The sequence below is a fragment of the Sciurus carolinensis genome, chromosome 2 (assembly GCF_902686445.1).
Source record: "Sciurus carolinensis chromosome 2, mSciCar1.2, whole genome shotgun sequence".
NCBI classification, from domain to species: domain Eukaryota; kingdom Metazoa; phylum Chordata; class Mammalia; order Rodentia; family Sciuridae; genus Sciurus; species Sciurus carolinensis.
Window position 1 is genome coordinate 125,704,627 of NC_062214.1, and position 17,326 is coordinate 125,721,952.

Here is a 17,326-nt window from a genome sequence, read left to right on the forward strand (position 1 = left end):
TTTAATTTCCTCATCTGTAAGATGGGAATAATAAAATCTTCCTTATTTAATTCAATAAACAATAGCTATTATATCTAGATCCCAATCCCCAAACAGTGATGGAGTCCCACCTTTTTTGCTCAGAAGAATCAAGCCCATGACTGAAACTTCCCACCAGGTGGCAGTATTACCCTGGACTGGTACTGTTCTGCTTCCTCTGCAGAACTGGACCAGCAGCGATGGGGAGGCAAAAGGTACAACCAGGGCTGCTTCCCCTAAGCCTTGGGGGGAAAAGGGGAAAATAACTCAGAGATGGGAACATGTGTCCAGAAGGCTTCATGTTTCTTAGACCCATCCTTCTTTTCTCATTCCATGCTCCTCTGAGACCCTGTTTATGCTTAGAAATAAGCATTTTCTGGCTTGCCATTCACAGTGAGGGAGTTTTTCCCCCTCCTAGATAGTCCTTTCATCCCACCAGAGCTTCCACTTCCAGCAGAGACTGTATTAAGAAGAGAGGCAAATTTTCTTTCAGACTACAGAGGGCATTTCATTATTCTGAGAAACCCCACAGCTGCCCATTTATGGGACATGGAGAGTGGCAGAAGCCAGAATTATTCTTGGTTATAGACTTCACTCATCCTTTTCCACCTTGATTTCAATGAATGAGTTCAAGTCAGGACAGCAGGTTTTGTGGGGTTCATCAAAAGATGGAGAGATGGGTCCGTTCTCATTGCCTCCATCGTCTTCCTCATCTTGGAAATTAGGATTATAAAGTTCTGGTGGAAGGAGCTGGGCTTCAGCAGAAGGCAGTCTGTCTGAGGGAGGCCCATATACTCGGTTGGCCTTGGTGCCATGCTTAGAATTAGCATCCAGGTGGTAGCAAAGCTCTGTGAGGCGCTGGGCCCGGAAACGGGGAGAGCGTGCCACCCAGACACCTGGCTCATTAAGACTGTCCTCCTCATCAGACATCAGCTCTTCTGTCACATCTTTCCACAGGTGTTGGTCCTCAGGTCCAAAATGCCTCATGATGCTGGATCGGTTGGCAAAAAGCTAAAGTAGGAGCCCAAACAGACATCAGAAAGAGAAACAGACTATGGATTAGGTTTGGAAAAGGGTTTAGGTAGGTTAGAAGGTAGTGTAAAGTTTATGCCTAAGGGAACCCAGTTTCCTGGCCAAATCTTAGAATTGGCTCATTCTCTTTTCTCCTCCATCAGCCTATGTTCCTGGTTCTGAACCCTGTTCTCAGATACCATGTCTGCTTGCTCTTCCCCCTGGGGCTTCTTAGGATTTAGGGTTTAATATCTTAAAAGGAAGGTCTGGAGATTCACCCGGTATCTGCGACTTCGAAGTTTCTTCTCCTCTTTTTCCTTCAGGCCTTTAAAGGGGTTCAGGGAGTTGCGGTACTCACGCCTCTTGGTGAGGAAGTAAGCCACACAGGCTCCTGCAAGAGGGAAGAAAAGCAAGAAGTAGGGTCCTTTAGAGGTGGTCCCCACCCCTTTTTACTGCCCCACACTAGAATGGGAGGTTGGAATCACTATTTATATGATGGGCTTTCTTAGCATACCCACCAGCATCTATTCAGTTCTCTTTGGTTTAGAACCCTTTGCCCACCTCCATCTCTTAACACTGACTCTTCCCAAATTGTCTCCTGCTGCAAAAAGACAACTCTAGTTACTTCCCTACTTCCTCCCCCACTGAACCTACCCCTATTGGCACTGTACTATTGGCAGATAGCAGAGTTCAAGTACTTTTTTTTTTTTTTTCTTTTTTTTTTTTTTTGTGGTACTGGGGATTGAACCCAGGACCTTGAGGCAAGCACTCTGCCAACTGAGCTATATCCCCAGCCCTCAAGTACTTTTTTAGTGGAAGCCTTTGTAATACTTCAGCATTAGCTGCAAATAACAGAAGAGAGCAAGGAAAGTAGAAAATCCAGAACATTATCTCTAGGAACAAAAGGGCAGGCCTAGCTTCTGACCTCAGATTAGGGCCCTACATAAACATAATGCATGATGGTCTTTAGCCCTTTCCTTCTCCCATTTTTTTTTTTTTTTCCAGATGAGTAGGGGAATAAAAAGTTGATCTGAGGTAATCCTGTGAATACATTGTGGATGAAAAGAATAGTCCAAAAAGAGTGTTTATAAATGCTCTATTTTCAACACCACCTAAATCATCCCCATTATGCCTTTTCTCCTCTGTGCAAGAATGAGGGAGTAAGACAGAAGGGAACAAAGGCTGAATGGGAGAGAACTCAGTTTTCCTCACCTTTCAGTTCTTTATCAGTGTAATTGTGGGGACTGGTGACCAGTTCCTGCTTGAGCTTTTCCAGAAGGAACTTCACGACTGAAATATTCCAAGAGGACTTGATGCTGCCACAGAGAAAAGAATGAATGAAACAGTGGGTTTTCTAAGAGCCAGACAAACAGAGACACCCAGCACTAATCAACTTTGTGGTAAATTCCTCCTCGGCCTAAGACAGGATACGAGGGGCAGTGGTGAGATAAGACCTCAGCCTCATTGCTGGATTGCAGTGACCGCCTCTACTTCCCTCTCCTTAGCAAAGTACCTGGTGATCTTTTTTTCCTCAAGAACCATACCTTTCAGACCCATTGAATCTCTTGTCATTGGTGATGTGGTTATGCACATTGTGGACCAATTTCTAAGGGGAAAAAAAAACAAAAACAATAAATCCAGGAGTGGATGTTATGAAAACCCTCTTCTGGTCTCTAAGGTAAAAAGGCATTATTCCTATGGGCTTCTCTGCCTGAATCCTTTCCAAAGTCTAGGTACCATTTTTTGTAAAAAGTGAAAGAGTTATGTGATCTGAAGGGAAACCAGAGTATAGGTACCATTTTTGTATATGACCCTTCTTAGCTAAAGAGTCTGTCCAAGTCTGTCTGTCTGTATCTATCTCAATTTCAATCTCTTTTTCTTTCTGTACTGAGTTTTAAAACCAGAGCACTATAATACTGACATCCTCAGTTCTTTTTATTTTTTATTTTGTCACAGGGTCTTCCTAAATTGCTGAGACTGGCCTCATACTTGGGATCCCCCTGCCTCAGCTTCCTGAGACACTGGGATTACAAGTGTATCCAGTTAGCATTTCTAATAGCCCCCACTTTGTGGGGGCGTACTGGGGATTGAACTCAGGGGCACTCATCCACTGAGTCACATCCCCAGCCCTATTTTGTATTTAGAGATAGGGTCTCACTGAGTTGCTTAGCGTCTCATTTTTGCCAAGGCTGGCTTTGAACTCTTGATCCTCCTGCTTCAGCCTCCTGAGCTGTTGGGATTACAGGCATGCGCCATAGTGCCTGGCTGTCCCCCACTTTTAAAAATTTTTTCATTTAATTTGTGTCAAAACTCCAGGGCCTGTTCTTTCTTCTGCTTCAAAGTAATGTGATTGGGCTCAGTTGGTAGAGTGCATGCCTTGCAAGCACAAGGCCCTGGGTTCAATCTCTAGCACAGCAAAAAAAAAAAAAAAAAAAAACCAAAAACAAAGTAATGTGATCATTAGAGCAGCTAGTCTCAAACTTTCATGAAAATACCCCTAATAACAAGGAAGAAAGCAAATATATACCAAAACTACTCTAAGTGAGAATTTCTTTAAGTCCTATACTCTTGCAATTTTTCTTTTTCTTTCTTTCTTTTTTGTGGTACTAGAGATCAAACCCAAGACCTTGTGTACACTAGGCAAACACTTTACCACTGAGCTGCACCCCTAACCCCAACTCTTCCATGTTTAAAACCTTCTTCAAAATATATTTATATTTCCTTGAATATAAAAATGTCTTCTGAAATCTTCTAGTAAAATTGATGACCCAAGAAAATGTCTCAGCTTTGGCCATGGCTTTCTATCACAAGTCCCAGGGGCACACATACCATGGTCTGATAAGCACAAATCTAAAATATCAGAAATGTGATTTGGAAAGTACCTTGGAGACTGGTACCAACCTCCCTTTCATGTCATTAAGTTTCTGTCTTTCAGTTTTGCTCATACACATCTAATGATGCATTCTCCATTTTGAGTCAGCTGGTTCTATTATTAAACATCTTTAATTGTTAAAAAGTTTTGCCTTACGTGCACCAAAAGTTGAACCCAGTCTTGCCCATACTACGACTTGAGATATTTGAAGTTGGCGTTCATGAACTCCTTAAGTCCTTTTTTTTTTTTTTTTTTTTTTTTTTTTGGTACCAGGGATTGAACTCAGAGGTGCTTCCCCTCTGAGTCACATCCCTAGCCCTTTTTATATTTTCTTTTGAGACATGGTCTCCCTAAGTTGCTTAGGACCTCATTAAGTTGTGGGGCTTGCTTTGAATTTGCGATCCTCCTATCTCAGCCTCCCAAGCCAGTGGAATTACAGGCATGCGCCACCATGCCAACCTTAAGTCTTCTTTTGTCTGACCTAACACCCCCAAGTCCTTTAGGTATTCATCATAGTTTTTAGACATACTCATCAGAAATAGGAGGCTCCCTGGTTTACCAATGTGTCTTTTGCAAAGTGGTACCTGACAGGCTCGGGGTGTAGATCAGTGGTAGAGTACTTGTCTAGCATGTGTGAAGTCCTGAGTCTGATCCCCAGTTCTCTCTTTCACACACACACATGCGTGCATACACACACACAAACAGCAAAATGGCACCTAGAACTGAATCTAACTCATTGGCTAAGATCTGGTTGAGGGAACATTACTTCCCAGAGTCAAATCTCTACACTTCTAGGAATAAAACCCAAGATGGCATTACCTTTCTTAGCAACCCCACACCCTTCACAACATCATAACTGGTGCTTTGAACATTTTTTTTTTTTTTGTACCAAGGATTGAACCCAAGGCACTTTATCACTGAGCTACATCCCCAGCCCTCTTTATTTATTTTTATTTTATTTTATATCTATATCTATCTATATCTATCTATCTATATATATATATATATATATATATATACACACACACATACATATGAGATGTGTGTTTATGTGTGTGTGTGTGTGTGTGTTTGCTGCACCGAGGATTAAACCCAAGAGCACTCTACCCCTGAGCTATATCCCCAGTCCCTTTTTTATTTTTAATTTTGAGACAGGATCTTGCTAAGTTTTCCAGTCTGGCCTTGAATTTGCGATCCTCCTGCCTCAGTCTCCCAAGTAGCTAGGATTAGAGGTGTGCAACAAAGCACTCAGCCCTAGCTTCATATTTGGTGTCATTTACCTCTTAGAAGTCCAAATTTAAAGACTCACAGACAAACAGGTGAATGCTTCAGGAAGAATTTGGGAGAGTTTCCCAAAAAACAAGGAAAAAAGGGATTTGTATAGCTTCCAACTCAAGTGGCTCAGAAGAGATCAGGTGATAAAAGTCAAACCAGGTTTAAAGCGGAAAGGAGAATACTCTAGACAATAAGTGATAAGACTGTAAAGGCTGCTGGCTCACCTATCTCCTCAGTGAACTAAAAATAAATGTTTTCTCAAGGGTATCTGGAATCTCCAGCATTCCAAGGAATTAAGGGTTCTGGCTAGCAGATTGGAGAGATGCCACTTTGATTCCTTCCCAGAGCTAAAGATTGAAATAGTCAAGATCTACCACTATCCCTCCCTTTCCAAACCCATAATCCAACAAAGAATACTTTAAACTTTCTTCTGTGACAGGCAGCAGTATTCCCTAACTGTCCCTCTGGATCCTTTTCGAAAGCTGTAATAGAGAGCATGATGAGCAAGCAGTGTCCTGTCACTAGGTCCCCACATCCACTGAGCTCTCCAAAGGGAAAGAAGGAGCCAGACCTCAACACTACACTTCTCTCTGGAGATAAAAGGCAGAAATGAAATAGAAGTGATAGAAAATCTTGATTTTATATAAATTATAATTATCACAATTATTTATGATTTAAAAATATGAAAGTTTTGGGAAATCCCTTGAAATGCATTTTGAGGCATATGCCTCCATTTATCTTACTGACAGCAGGAGTAGCCCTCTTGGGCCACAAACCCATGACAGAAACTAAACTTGTCCCTGTTCTTAAGTGAGATACTCTTGAACATAACCAAAATTCAAAGTTATAGTTAAAAACAAGTTGGCACTGATTATGAACGGTATTTTCCAGGGGGAACAAAGAATCTCTGATATAAAAACAAATCAAATGAAAGGGAGAGCAAGAATAGGATCTTTGAGATAAAAAGAAAAGGAAGATGGAAGCAATATAAATAAAAGAGGTTTAAATGGTGATCATTATTTTCAATTTTCAACCTTTGCTAAGACTGTAACAAGCATGGGCCATCTAGGGGCTGGGGGATATAGCTCAGTTGGTAGAGTGCTTGCCTCGCAAGCACAAGGCCCTGGGTTCCTGGGTTCAAATCCCCAGCACCACAAAAAAAAAAAAAAAAAAAAAAAAGAATGGGCCATCTAGTATGATGGGATTTAGGCTGATGTGAGTGATGGCTTCTAATCCCTACCAGGACATTCCAGTCACTTTATATCAGTCATTATGCAGAGAATGAAAACTCATTATTACAGTCAATAGGAACATTATATGACTAAAGAACATCCCTACAGTTATTAGAAAGTTTGGGGACAGAGTTGATCCAAAAGACTGTGGTCACTCTAGAAGGTTTTTCAAACTTCGCATGACTGCCAGGTTGAGCCGGATAATTCTTTGTTAGGGAGCTGGGTGTGCACTGTAGGATGTTCAACAGAATACCTGTTCTCTACCTGCTATAAGTCAGTAGCATTCTCCCCTCCCTCCACCCACCCACCAGTGATAATGACCAGAAATGTCTTCAGTAGGTTCTGGATGTCCCCTGACAGGAGGGTTGTCCCAGGTTGAGAATCACTGCCTTAGAAGATCTCTAGGTTTGGGTCAGCTGCCAAACTGAGGACTCCCAGCTCCATAGGATGTTCCTAGGGGCTCCCAGATATTTCAAGAAAATTTTAGGCAGATGTAATTCAATTCAGTTCCTTCCCTGCCAAGAGCTCTTGGAATGTCTAGATTCTCCAAATCTGTACAACTGAGCTGGGTGTATAGTGGCCTTTAGCATCTTTGGGGTCTGGGACTACCTCAGGATTGCCTGGCTTTTCCACCCATGGGGCCCCTTACCATTTACCCTGCACATGGGCTGAAGTGTCACACGGGTGATGAATCTGCTCAATCCCTTAAAGATCTTCCTGCCAGGATTATAAGAACACTGGGAGACGTGATATGATTCCCTTCTCTTTAAAGGGAACATCCCATTCTATTTAGAAAAACCTAACAACTCAAATGATAGCAGAAGCACTGCCTAATCCCTAGGGCTATGGAATAACCTCTTCCTTGTCCAGTAGGATTCAGGACACCATTTTTTCAATATGGGGAGCTTAAAATCAACCCACCCTCATTCTTCACTTGTCTCTCCAGACTGAAAGCAAAAAATGATAGAAACTGAGCTTACTTACGGAGAGTACAAGATCCCGCTTTCGCCTGGAGTTCTTCTGCCCGCTCCCTCTGGTCCTGCATGGGGAAGCAGTGACCCCTAGAGAGTGCCTCAGCTCCCCAGTGCTCCCCGGGCCTGACTCTTCCAAGGCACTGTCCAACGCAGCAGCAGCACTGAGCATGTCCTCAGGGCGGGGTGGTGGCAGCTTGGTTCCATTTTCTGGCCCTGATTCTGAAGATGCCCGCTGGATAGCCAGCTGTGTGGCTGGTGAAAGCTGTTTGGCATAAGCTGGGACCAGCACACGCTGTACTGTACCCTCAGAGGCCACATAATCATCCACCAGCTAAAGATGTAAAAAAGAATAATCTATTAACTTGCCAGGCATAGGGGAACCTGGTCAACTATCACTCTTTCGCTGAGAATAGTGAACAGAGTGGAAAGAAAGGGATCTTTAATGTCAATGCTTGTTTCTCTGGGGCTTCTGTGGGAATGTTGGGCAAATATTTCTTGCATACATGGAGCCTCTTGTGTCAGGTTGTTACCATAGGGCTGCTTATAAGGCCAAGTCATGTTTCTGATGCTTATTTGTGGATGGTTATTAGGGTTTGCTCTTGAGTATAAGAAATGTAGCTTTGTAAGTGTTGTGTCTAAAAGGGATTAGGAAGGCAGTAATGATAAGACAGGGAAACCAAGCAGGAAAAGGAGCAAGAAAATTAAACAGTAATAACAACAAAGAAGGAAAATAAGAGAAAAAAGAGCAAAGCAGGAGATACTAGAGGAACCCCTAGAGAGGCTGCATGGACAGCACCCCTCACCCAACCTCTGTTCCCTTTCAGGGGCCAGTCTGCACCCTCACCTTGATCCTGTCCTGGCCACATCTGACTGTCTCAGCCCTGACATCCAGTGGACTGCCTATGCCCTCATTCAAGGACATGCAGGGCAAGGAAAGGAAGGAGGCAGAGAGGGAGGAGAAAAGGAGGGAGGATTTCTGCAGCCAAGAAAACAAAACAGTGGAAGTGGTGGTGGTGAGAAACACATACACACACACACACACACACACACACACACACACACAGGCAGGCACGCACGCTCGAAGCAGGGAGGCAGCTGAGATTTATAGACCTGTGAGCTGCTTTCTACGCTGTGAAATCTAATTCCATCCTGTCGGCTTGGAAGCTTTCCCTGCCTGAACGAACCCATGATTCAGGGCACTGCCTGGCCTGGTACCCTCCTGCCTTCTGGTTCCTCCTCCCTGAGGCCCAAACCACTGAGAGTCCTAACCAGGCACAGTTACTATCACCACACAGCATGTGCCTTCAGGAGAGCAATGGCCAGTTGTGATGTTAGCCCAAAGCGGGAGAGGGGAGTTTATGCACTCACTCCTCAGATCCAGCAAATGGGCTGGGAGTTTTCTCCCTCTTGTCTACCCTGTGTGAGTCTTTCAAGAAGGGAGAAGGAAGAGAGTGAAGGCAGACATAGGATAAGGCAGAGCGCTGACAGACCTCCCACTGGCCCTCAAGTGGCAACACATCTGTTATTTTCCGTATCTGTGATCTCTATGGTTGCTTCATCTCCTTTCCATACTTCCACGTGTGACATTCTGCAGTTCTTACTCTACTCAGCCAGTATTTTCCTGCTCATATGGCCCTTGTGCAGCAAAGAAACTGAAATAGCACAGTACACTTCTATGTCTTTTCCTGCTCGCAAAATATGCTTTCCATCTGCCTCCTTCTTAGCTTCCCTTTCTGTCTACGTGCCTTCCTCTAACTATTCTATCTCAATCATCCTTTCCTTTTTGCATTTTATTTCCTTTCCTCTACTTCCCTACTCCTTACCTCAGTCTTCCACCCTCTAAACGCTCCCCTTTCCATATACACTCAACTTTCTTCTCTGGAAGCAATGATGAACACTCCAAGCAACAGGAGGCTGAGGCCAGAGGATAGCAAGTACAAGGCCAACTTCAGTAATTTAGTAAGGTCCAAGCAAATTAGTGAAACGCTATCTCGAAATAAAAAAATTAAAAGTGTTGGTGCTGTGGCTCAGTGGTAAAGCCTCCACTGGGTTTACTTTTTTCCTTCCTCAAACCCTTCATTTCCACCTTCCTCTTTCCTTCCCTGTACCTGCCTTCTATTTAAATTATCCTCATCCTCCGGCTCTTGCTTCCTCCTTCTCTTTCTCACTCCTTTTTCTCCCCCTGCATTCCTCTCCCCTCCACATTCCCATCTCTCTATACTGAACTCCTCTTGGCAAGCAGAGGGCCCATGATAAAATATGAATGAGCCGCCTGTGCATGGCAGGCGTTCTCGCCAGGAGAGGCAGAGCCCTGCAGCAGCAGAGGCAGCTGTGGAGGAGAAGGTGCCATGAGAGCTATTGAGAGGAAGGGGAGGGCACCCCAGCACCACACACAACAGAAAATGACCTCCTGCCAGAGAGGTTGATGGTTCAGGAAGAAATATGAGTGCTGACCATCCCTGAAGGCAGAGAAATTTGGTGCTGTTCTGTTCTATCACAAATATAAACAAAAGAAAGGCTTGCAAATGGAAAGAAAGTACAGAAGAGAAGAAAGAAAAGAGAAAAGAAAAAAGGCCAGGAGAAGTGCAGGGAGTAACCGTGCTCTGCTGCCGTACTCACCGGATTGAGCAGAGGGGTCCCCTCGCCCCCAGCCAGGGCACATCCTGGGAGCCGCATGTCTCTCTGAGAGGCTGGGAAGCCCAAAGGTCCAGGCCCCACTGCTGAGGCTGACCCCAGCTGCCAGAGCTCCTCGATTGCCACCTGCACACCGCTGCCCACACTGTCACACTCTTCCTCCACGGCAGCCAGAGTCTTGCAGGCTTCCCTGGGACTCTCCTTGAGGGGCCCAGGCTCCTCTGTTGGGGGACTATGGACCCGGCTCTCCCCATCTTCATCAGGGGTGCACACTTTCCCTTGTCTCAGCTCACCCACTTCCTCCTGGAGCCGTTTTAACAACTCGTTGTTGGCTCGGGCAAGACCCAGAGCAGCCTCAGCCAGGCCCACTGCCTTATCTACCCGCTGGTAGATAATATGCAGGAGCTGCTCAGAGCTCTGGACAGCCAGGCCATGTCCAGTCACCGTGATGGGGGTGCTGGGAGGAGGATTCCCACCCTGCGAGCCTGTGTTGCCTCCGCCATTCTCACTCTTACAGGCACAGCAGCAGCATCGGGCTTCGCTGCCACTGGGAGGGGAGAAGAGAATGGTGGCACTGAAGGACATGGCTGATGGGCACAGTAACAAACGTGCTCACTCTGAGGGGCTTCTCCCAAAGGTGCTCTGGCCAACTGGACTTCACGAGGTTCAAGCACTGGCCTCGGTGGATTCACTTTTCTTTCTCAACGAGGGTGGTCAGAGGAGTTAGTGCTCCAGGCTGTGGGTTCTGTGAAGGAGGAGTAGGTAAGCCGTGAAGGAGCACACAGTTGATGGCTGCCTCTCCTCAGCCTGCAGAGCGGAGACAGAGGCCTTCTTCTCCTGGCAGATCCTGTGCTGTCCTAGCACAACACACTGGGTGTCACACTTGCCCCTTACTGAAAGGATAAAGCCAACAGGGGCCTTCCTGATGAACATGGTTTCATTCTTCCTGCACCCAAGAATGGAACACCCCACCACTGCAACCTAAGTAACAGAGGGAATCCAAAGGACCCACCGCCATCTGGAAAGATTATAAGATTAAGGAAGAAAATGAAGATTGTGCCCTCCTCCTCCCTATCTTGTGCCCCCACACACCCATACTGGGGATTGAACCCAGGGTTGCTCTACCACTGAGCTACATCCCCAGAACTTTTTATCTTTTTATTTTGAGACACAGTCTCCTAAGTTGCCCAAATTGGCCTTGAACTTGTAATCTTCTTGCCTTAGCTTCCTGAGTCACAAGAATTATAGGCATGCACCACCAGACCCAGTTCTACCTCCCTATCTTTACTATAATAAGAGTATTGCACTTTATTGCTTTGACATCATCCTTTAAGGAGTTCAGAATACTTCATGTAGGTTATCTCATCTGCAATATGTGTTTCTTAGCATATTACCCCAAGAAACACATATTACCCCAAGTCCAGAAAAGAGACATGCAAAAAAGTTATATGTCTTTTTCAAGGTCAGAGGAAGACAGCAGAATCCAGTTATTGCTACTTTCAATCTAGTGTTGTGGAGTTTTTTTAAACTGATACCATTTTTTGTTGACATAAAGAATCATTATTCTACCCTGTCTATAATTTTCATACAGATGCATTCAGAGTAAGACTCCTAAATAAGGAATACATCGATCACTGCAGCCCTCAACATGTCAACCTCTCACTATTATATCATTAATATTTTGGGGATGGGGGTATGGATCAGGAAATTAGACTGGGTTGATACAGGGCTGCTCCCTTGCTCTCAGAGTTCCATACCTGGGCCTTCAGCCCCTGAAAAGGAGATTAGCTGCCTTGAGTCCACCAGCCAGTAACCCATGGAAATAGGCTCTGGGTCCCCCCTCACTGCCATTTCTCATGCTTTTCAAGGGAGGAGCAGATGCTCAACAGGAATGTCTACGTAGCTAAGTGCTACCCTTTTTGCCCACATGACCAGTCCCTATAAAAGAAAAACAGAATATCAGTAATAAACCAAATTGCCTCTCTTTTGAATTACTGTAGTTAAGCAACTAAACTACTCCAGGAGAAAAAAATGGGTACTGGTAGGGGTTTGATTTGTACCACTGAGAACACTCCAAGGAACTTAAATAAATATTGTCATTTTCTAAATGATACTTGATTACAGAAAGAAGAATCCTTCTGCCTGAAGCTTTGTAAGTGAGGAAATCTTAAGTATGTTTACATTTCCTCAAGTGATACATTTCTATCTTATTTTGTAAATTATATCATAACATCACAATTAAAAGGAAAGGAGGAGGTTAGGAGAATTTTCTATATATTGAGGTTTTGGGTTTGTTTGTTTCCAAATCAGCAATCTCATTTCAGAAACAGGCAATGTCAGTGCCTCTGAGGTACTAAAACATAAATCTAACAATGCATTTAATTACATTTGGTTATTAAAAAATAGTCTTTAATTTGCTCTTTTTACCCTTTCTATTGAAGAAACAGCTTTTTTATGGCAGATATTCACTTCTTGTAAGAATTTAACTCAAATCCATTTACAGCTTTCCTGTCATTAGAGCCACTAGAAGACACATCTAAACCTGAAACTAAAGGTTACACCAAATTAAAACTAAAGGTTAAAGGAAAGCACTAAGTGATTCTATGTCAATTTATGGGTGAATCATTTATGTATTCTTTTCCTTCCTAAATAAGAGCCTACACTGTTCCTGGAGATTTTTTTTTTTTGGTACTAAGGATTGAACCCAGGGGTACTCTACAACTGAGCCACATCCCCCAACCCTTTTTATTTTTATATTGAGACAGGGTCTTACTAAGTTGTTTAGGCTGGCCTTGAACTTGTGATCCTCCTGCCTCAATCTCTCCAGTTGCTGGAATTATAGGTACAGGCAAAGGATTTAATGCCCAAGCTGGCCCCCAAACTGGAGATCCTCCCTCCTGACTCAGTCTCTTGAGTAGCTGGGATTAAAGGCATGTACCACCATGTCCAGCTAAGTGTTATGTAAGCCTAAAGACCTCCCTCTTCCCTCAAATGGCCTTTCCCTGACCATCTTTCTGAAATAGCACTGAACTGAAAGTTAAAAAAAAAAGTTCTCTTCTGATTGCACCACTTATGAGTCATGTGAACTTGTGCAAATCATTTCACTTTTCCAAGTCCCAGTTTTCTCATCTCTGCCTGCTTTTAGTGCTTTTGTGAAGATTACATACAACAGGGGCTGGGTTTGTGGCTCAGTTGTAGAGCGCTCAGCTGGCATGTGTGAGGCACTGGGTTCGATTCTCAGCATCACATATAAATAAATGAATAAAATAAAAGTCTATCAACATGTAAAAAAAAAAAAGGATTGCATATAACATATGCAAGGTACTAACAGTTGCTGGCATATGGTCAGTGTTCCACAAATAACCCCAGGATGAATCTACAACCTTTTTGTGATCCAACCATGGAAATTCATCCTGATTCCCTTTTAATAAAATGTAATGACTTGAAATTGAATTTGAGGAAATTTGACTTTAAATTTATTCATTTATTTAGATGCTGGGGACTGAACCCAAGCTTTCTCACATGTTAAACAAGCATACTGTACCACCAAGTTATACTCCCAGCCTACTCATAAATTTAACACCAATATCTAAAAAAAAAATAAGTTCAAGTCTATGAGGATACATCTATAGATATGAAACCTTCTATAATGCAACTTAGAAAGGTAATTGAGGAAACAGGATTTACAATTTACTTACTATTATGACCTAGACTTAAACTAGAGATAATACTTAACTGTGTGAGTTTTGTTTGTTTGCAGTACTGGGGATGGAAACCAGGGCCTCCTCCATGCCAGGCAGTTATTTACCACTGAGCTACATCTCTGTCCCTTTTTCAGAGTTGATTTGACCCAGCAGCTCAGGAGGCTGAATCAAGAGGATGGTGAGTTCGAAGCCAACTTCAGCAACTTTGTGAGGACGTAAGCAATTCAGTGAGGCCCTGTTTCAAAATAAAATATTAAAAAGGGTCTAGGGATGTGGCTCAGTGATTAAACACTCCTGGGGCATTCCCTGCTACCAAAACAAAAACAAAAACAAAAAACAAAAAACAAAAAAACTACGTTGATTTGAAACAGTGTCTTGTTAAATAGTCTGGGCTGTGCTTGAACTAGTGATCCTCTTGCCTCAGCCTTCAGAGTAGCTGGGATTACAGGCACACACCACTGCACCCAACAACTCTACTGGTTTTTAAATGCTAGAAGTATTTTCCTATTGTGAGTTCACTTTTTTTTGGAATTTCTCCTCAGTTTTTCTACTCTCTGTATTATCATAATATGTCCATTTAAAAAATGTTACATTAAGGGCAAAAAACAGAAGTTTTCTTGAATTAATCTGTCTAAAAAAAAAAAAAAAAACCTGGTACAGTGCAATGTAGCACAATGCATATTCAAATGACTTTTGGTTTCCATGGACACTATTGTGGACAATTTCCCTGCCTCCTGCTATAGCCTCCCACCTAAAATCTAAGACACAGAAAGAAATTGGGGTCATCAGATAATAAAGGAGTATGTTATATTACATTTAATAAGCAGATAACTTAAATGTTGGAATACATGATTACAACAAATCAAAATACTAATTTCATTAGCTGCATATCTATTAGGAAAAAAAGAGAGATGTTTCTAAAAATTCTCTATAAGTAATGCCATGCCACAGGGTGATTAGTCAAAAATGGATTGTCACCTACTAAATACTCAAATGAAGGGAGACCAAAGACTTTTTCATTCAAGGAGCTTACAGTGTATTTGAGAATGGAAATGTCTAAAGAAGATGGAATGTTCTAAACACGGAATATCTAGAGAAAAAAGCAAAATACACACAAGTTCCTAGAAACATGGACGAGACCAAAAGCTGAGGAGTTGGTTCAAAATAATAGACCAACAGAGTACAATCAGGAGGAAGAGTTTGTGTTGGGGGAGCGGGTACTAACTGGGGATTGAACCCAGCCAGAGTACTCTACCACTGAGCCCTATCCCCAGCCCTTTTTATTTTGAAACAAGTTCTTGCTGAGTGTCTCAGGCTAGCCTTGAACTTGCAATACTCCTGCCTCAGCTTCCCCAGCTGCTGGGATTACAGACGTGTGCCACTGTGCCCAGTTGTAGAAAGAGTTCTTAGAGAAGCAATACCTCCTACTGAGCCAGGCATAGTGGCACACACCTGTAACCCAACTAGTTCAGAGACTGAAGCAGGAGGATTGTAAATTCAAGGCCAACCTGAGCAATTTGGTGAGACTGTCTGAAAATAAAATTTAAAAAGGACTGGGGATATAGCGCTAGCCTAGCAGGTGCAAGGGTTTAGGTTCAACCCCAGCATGTGCATGCGTGCACACACACACACACACACTCAGCCATTCCCAGCTGGTGGGCTTTATGAAAACATTTTGCCAATTCCTGGAACAGTGAGGGATTAGAGGACTTTTTTTTTTTTTTTTTTTTTAATATTTTTTAGTTGTAGATGGACACAATATATTTATTTATTTTTATGTGGTGCTGAGGATAGAACTCAGTGTCTGGCACATTTGAGGCAAGTGCTCTACCACTGAGCTGCAGCCCCAGCCCCTAGAGGACTGTTGAAGTAACCCAGGAGTGAGTTGATGAGCATGAGGACTGTGAATGGAAGGTTTGAAATTCTGGGGGAAGAAATGATATTTCCTTACTTATTAAAGAAGGGGGAAAACAATTAGAACAAATATAAAAAAGGTTTTTAAATAAATAAAGATGGGGGATAGAGATACTGGTCAAAGACAGCTTCAGGATTTTAAGCCTGCCAGATGCAGGGGTGCATGCCTATAATCGCAGCAGCTTGGAAGGCTGAGACAGGAGGATTCAAAAGCCAGCCTCAGTAATTTAGAGAGACCCTAAGAAACTCAGTGAGACTCTGTCTCTAAATAAAATACAAAAAAGGACTGGGGGTGTGCCTCAATGGGTAAGTGCCCCTGAATTCAATCCCTGGTACCAAATAATAATAATAATAACAACAACAATAAAAAAAATTAAAAATTAAAAAACCACAGGTGAAATTTAAAAAGATTGCACACATAGGATGACTCTACAGTGGGCTGGGGAGATAGCTCAGTCGGTAGAGTGCTTGCCTTGCATGCACAAGGCCCTGGGTTTGATCCCCAGCACCACAAAAAAAAAAAAAAAAAAAAAAGATGGCTCTACAGACAGAATAATAAAAATAAGGCAGCTGAGTGGAGGTGCCATTATGTTAGAAAAGATGAGTATTTAACGTGCCAAGTTTCAACTGATGGTCACGTCTTTTTTTTTTTTTTTTTTCGGTGCCGGGGATTGAACTCAGGGCCTTGTGCATGTGAGGCAAGCACTCTACCAACTGAGCTATATACCCAGCCCAACATTTTTTTTTTTTTTTAGGTATTGGAGATTGAACTCAGGGGCACTCCACCACTGAGTCACATCTGCAGCTCTATTTTGTATTTTATGTAGAGTCAGGGTCTCTCTGAGTTGCTTAGGGCCTCACTTTTGCTGAGGCTGGCTTTGAACTTGCGATCCTCCATTAATCAGCCTCCCGAGCCGCTGAGATGATGGCCACATCTTTAAATGCAGTGTACTAAAAACAACAAAGTAGGACTGAAAAACAAAAATGAGAGGAAGGTCTAAGATGAATATTTAACATGCAAATTTCAAAAAATGGCAACATATTGTTTTTCAGTTGAAGACACTTCTTTACAATATCAAAAGGTTAGGAATGACATCAGTGAGTCCAGCACAAAATTCCATAATGAACAGCACCAGGGGAAGTCATGTTATAAATTGATGGCAACATCTTTTTATTTTTGGCTGTGGATGATGCTATTCAGACAGAATTTTTATGTTTTCTCCACTAAACCATTAGAAACAAAGAGTTCAATTCTTAAATCATTCCTGTAGGATAGCAACATCTTTTTAAGTGTAGCATCCTAAAAACAGTGGACTAGAACTGAAAAACAAAAATGAGAGTAAGGTCAGAGGTAGAATGCAGATTTGAAATCTTCAGCAGAATTATTGTTGAAACTAAGTGAATAAGCTCTCCAAGAGTAAGTGTTAAGGGTGAAATGCAAAGGCCAAGAATAGCACTTCAAGCCCAATCTAAGAAAGAGGCTTCATTACTGAGAAACTTGAAAAGAATGGTCAGCAAGGTGAGAGAAAAACAGTGTCATGGCAGCCAAAGTAGAATGTCAAAAAATGGATCTAATAAACTATGACAAGTGCAGCAGAGTGGTTAAAAAAGATGAAAATTAAATACAATCTATTTGTCTGTGATGGTTGCTGGTGCTAGACAGAGACATTATTATTATTTTGAAGTGAAAGT

The 17,326-nt window shown here is 42.7% G+C and overlaps 1 protein-coding gene and 1 non-coding gene across 3 annotated transcripts in view; both read right to left on the reverse strand.

Moving 5' to 3' along the window:
• The window catches only part of C2H14orf93 (chromosome 2 C14orf93 homolog), a 23,714-nt gene continuing 6,388 nt past the window's right edge, over positions 1–17,326 (reverse strand). Inside the window, exons 2-7 of one of the 2 annotated variants that reach the window (XM_047540170.1) lie at positions 10,002–10,761; positions 7,393–7,713; positions 2,574–2,635; positions 2,242–2,345; positions 1,308–1,420; positions 1–1,029 (exon numbers count right to left, since the gene is read on the reverse strand). In XM_047540170.1, coding sequence (XP_047396126.1) covers positions 610–1,029; positions 1,308–1,420; positions 2,242–2,345; positions 2,574–2,635; positions 7,393–7,713; positions 10,002–10,601 — 1,620 coding nt within the window. In that variant the 5' untranslated portion in view covers positions 10,602–10,761 and the 3' untranslated portion in view covers positions 1–609. Of the gene's footprint in view, positions 1,030–1,307; positions 1,421–2,241; positions 2,346–2,573; positions 2,636–7,392; positions 7,714–10,001; positions 11,035–17,326 lie in introns of both variants that reach the window. The other variant, XM_047540169.1, reaches the window with a different exon arrangement.
• On the reverse strand, positions 16,827–16,905 carry LOC124978428 (small nucleolar RNA SNORD26). Its single transcript, XR_007107448.1, has one exon. It is a non-coding gene; the product is annotated as a small nucleolar RNA SNORD26 (small nucleolar RNA).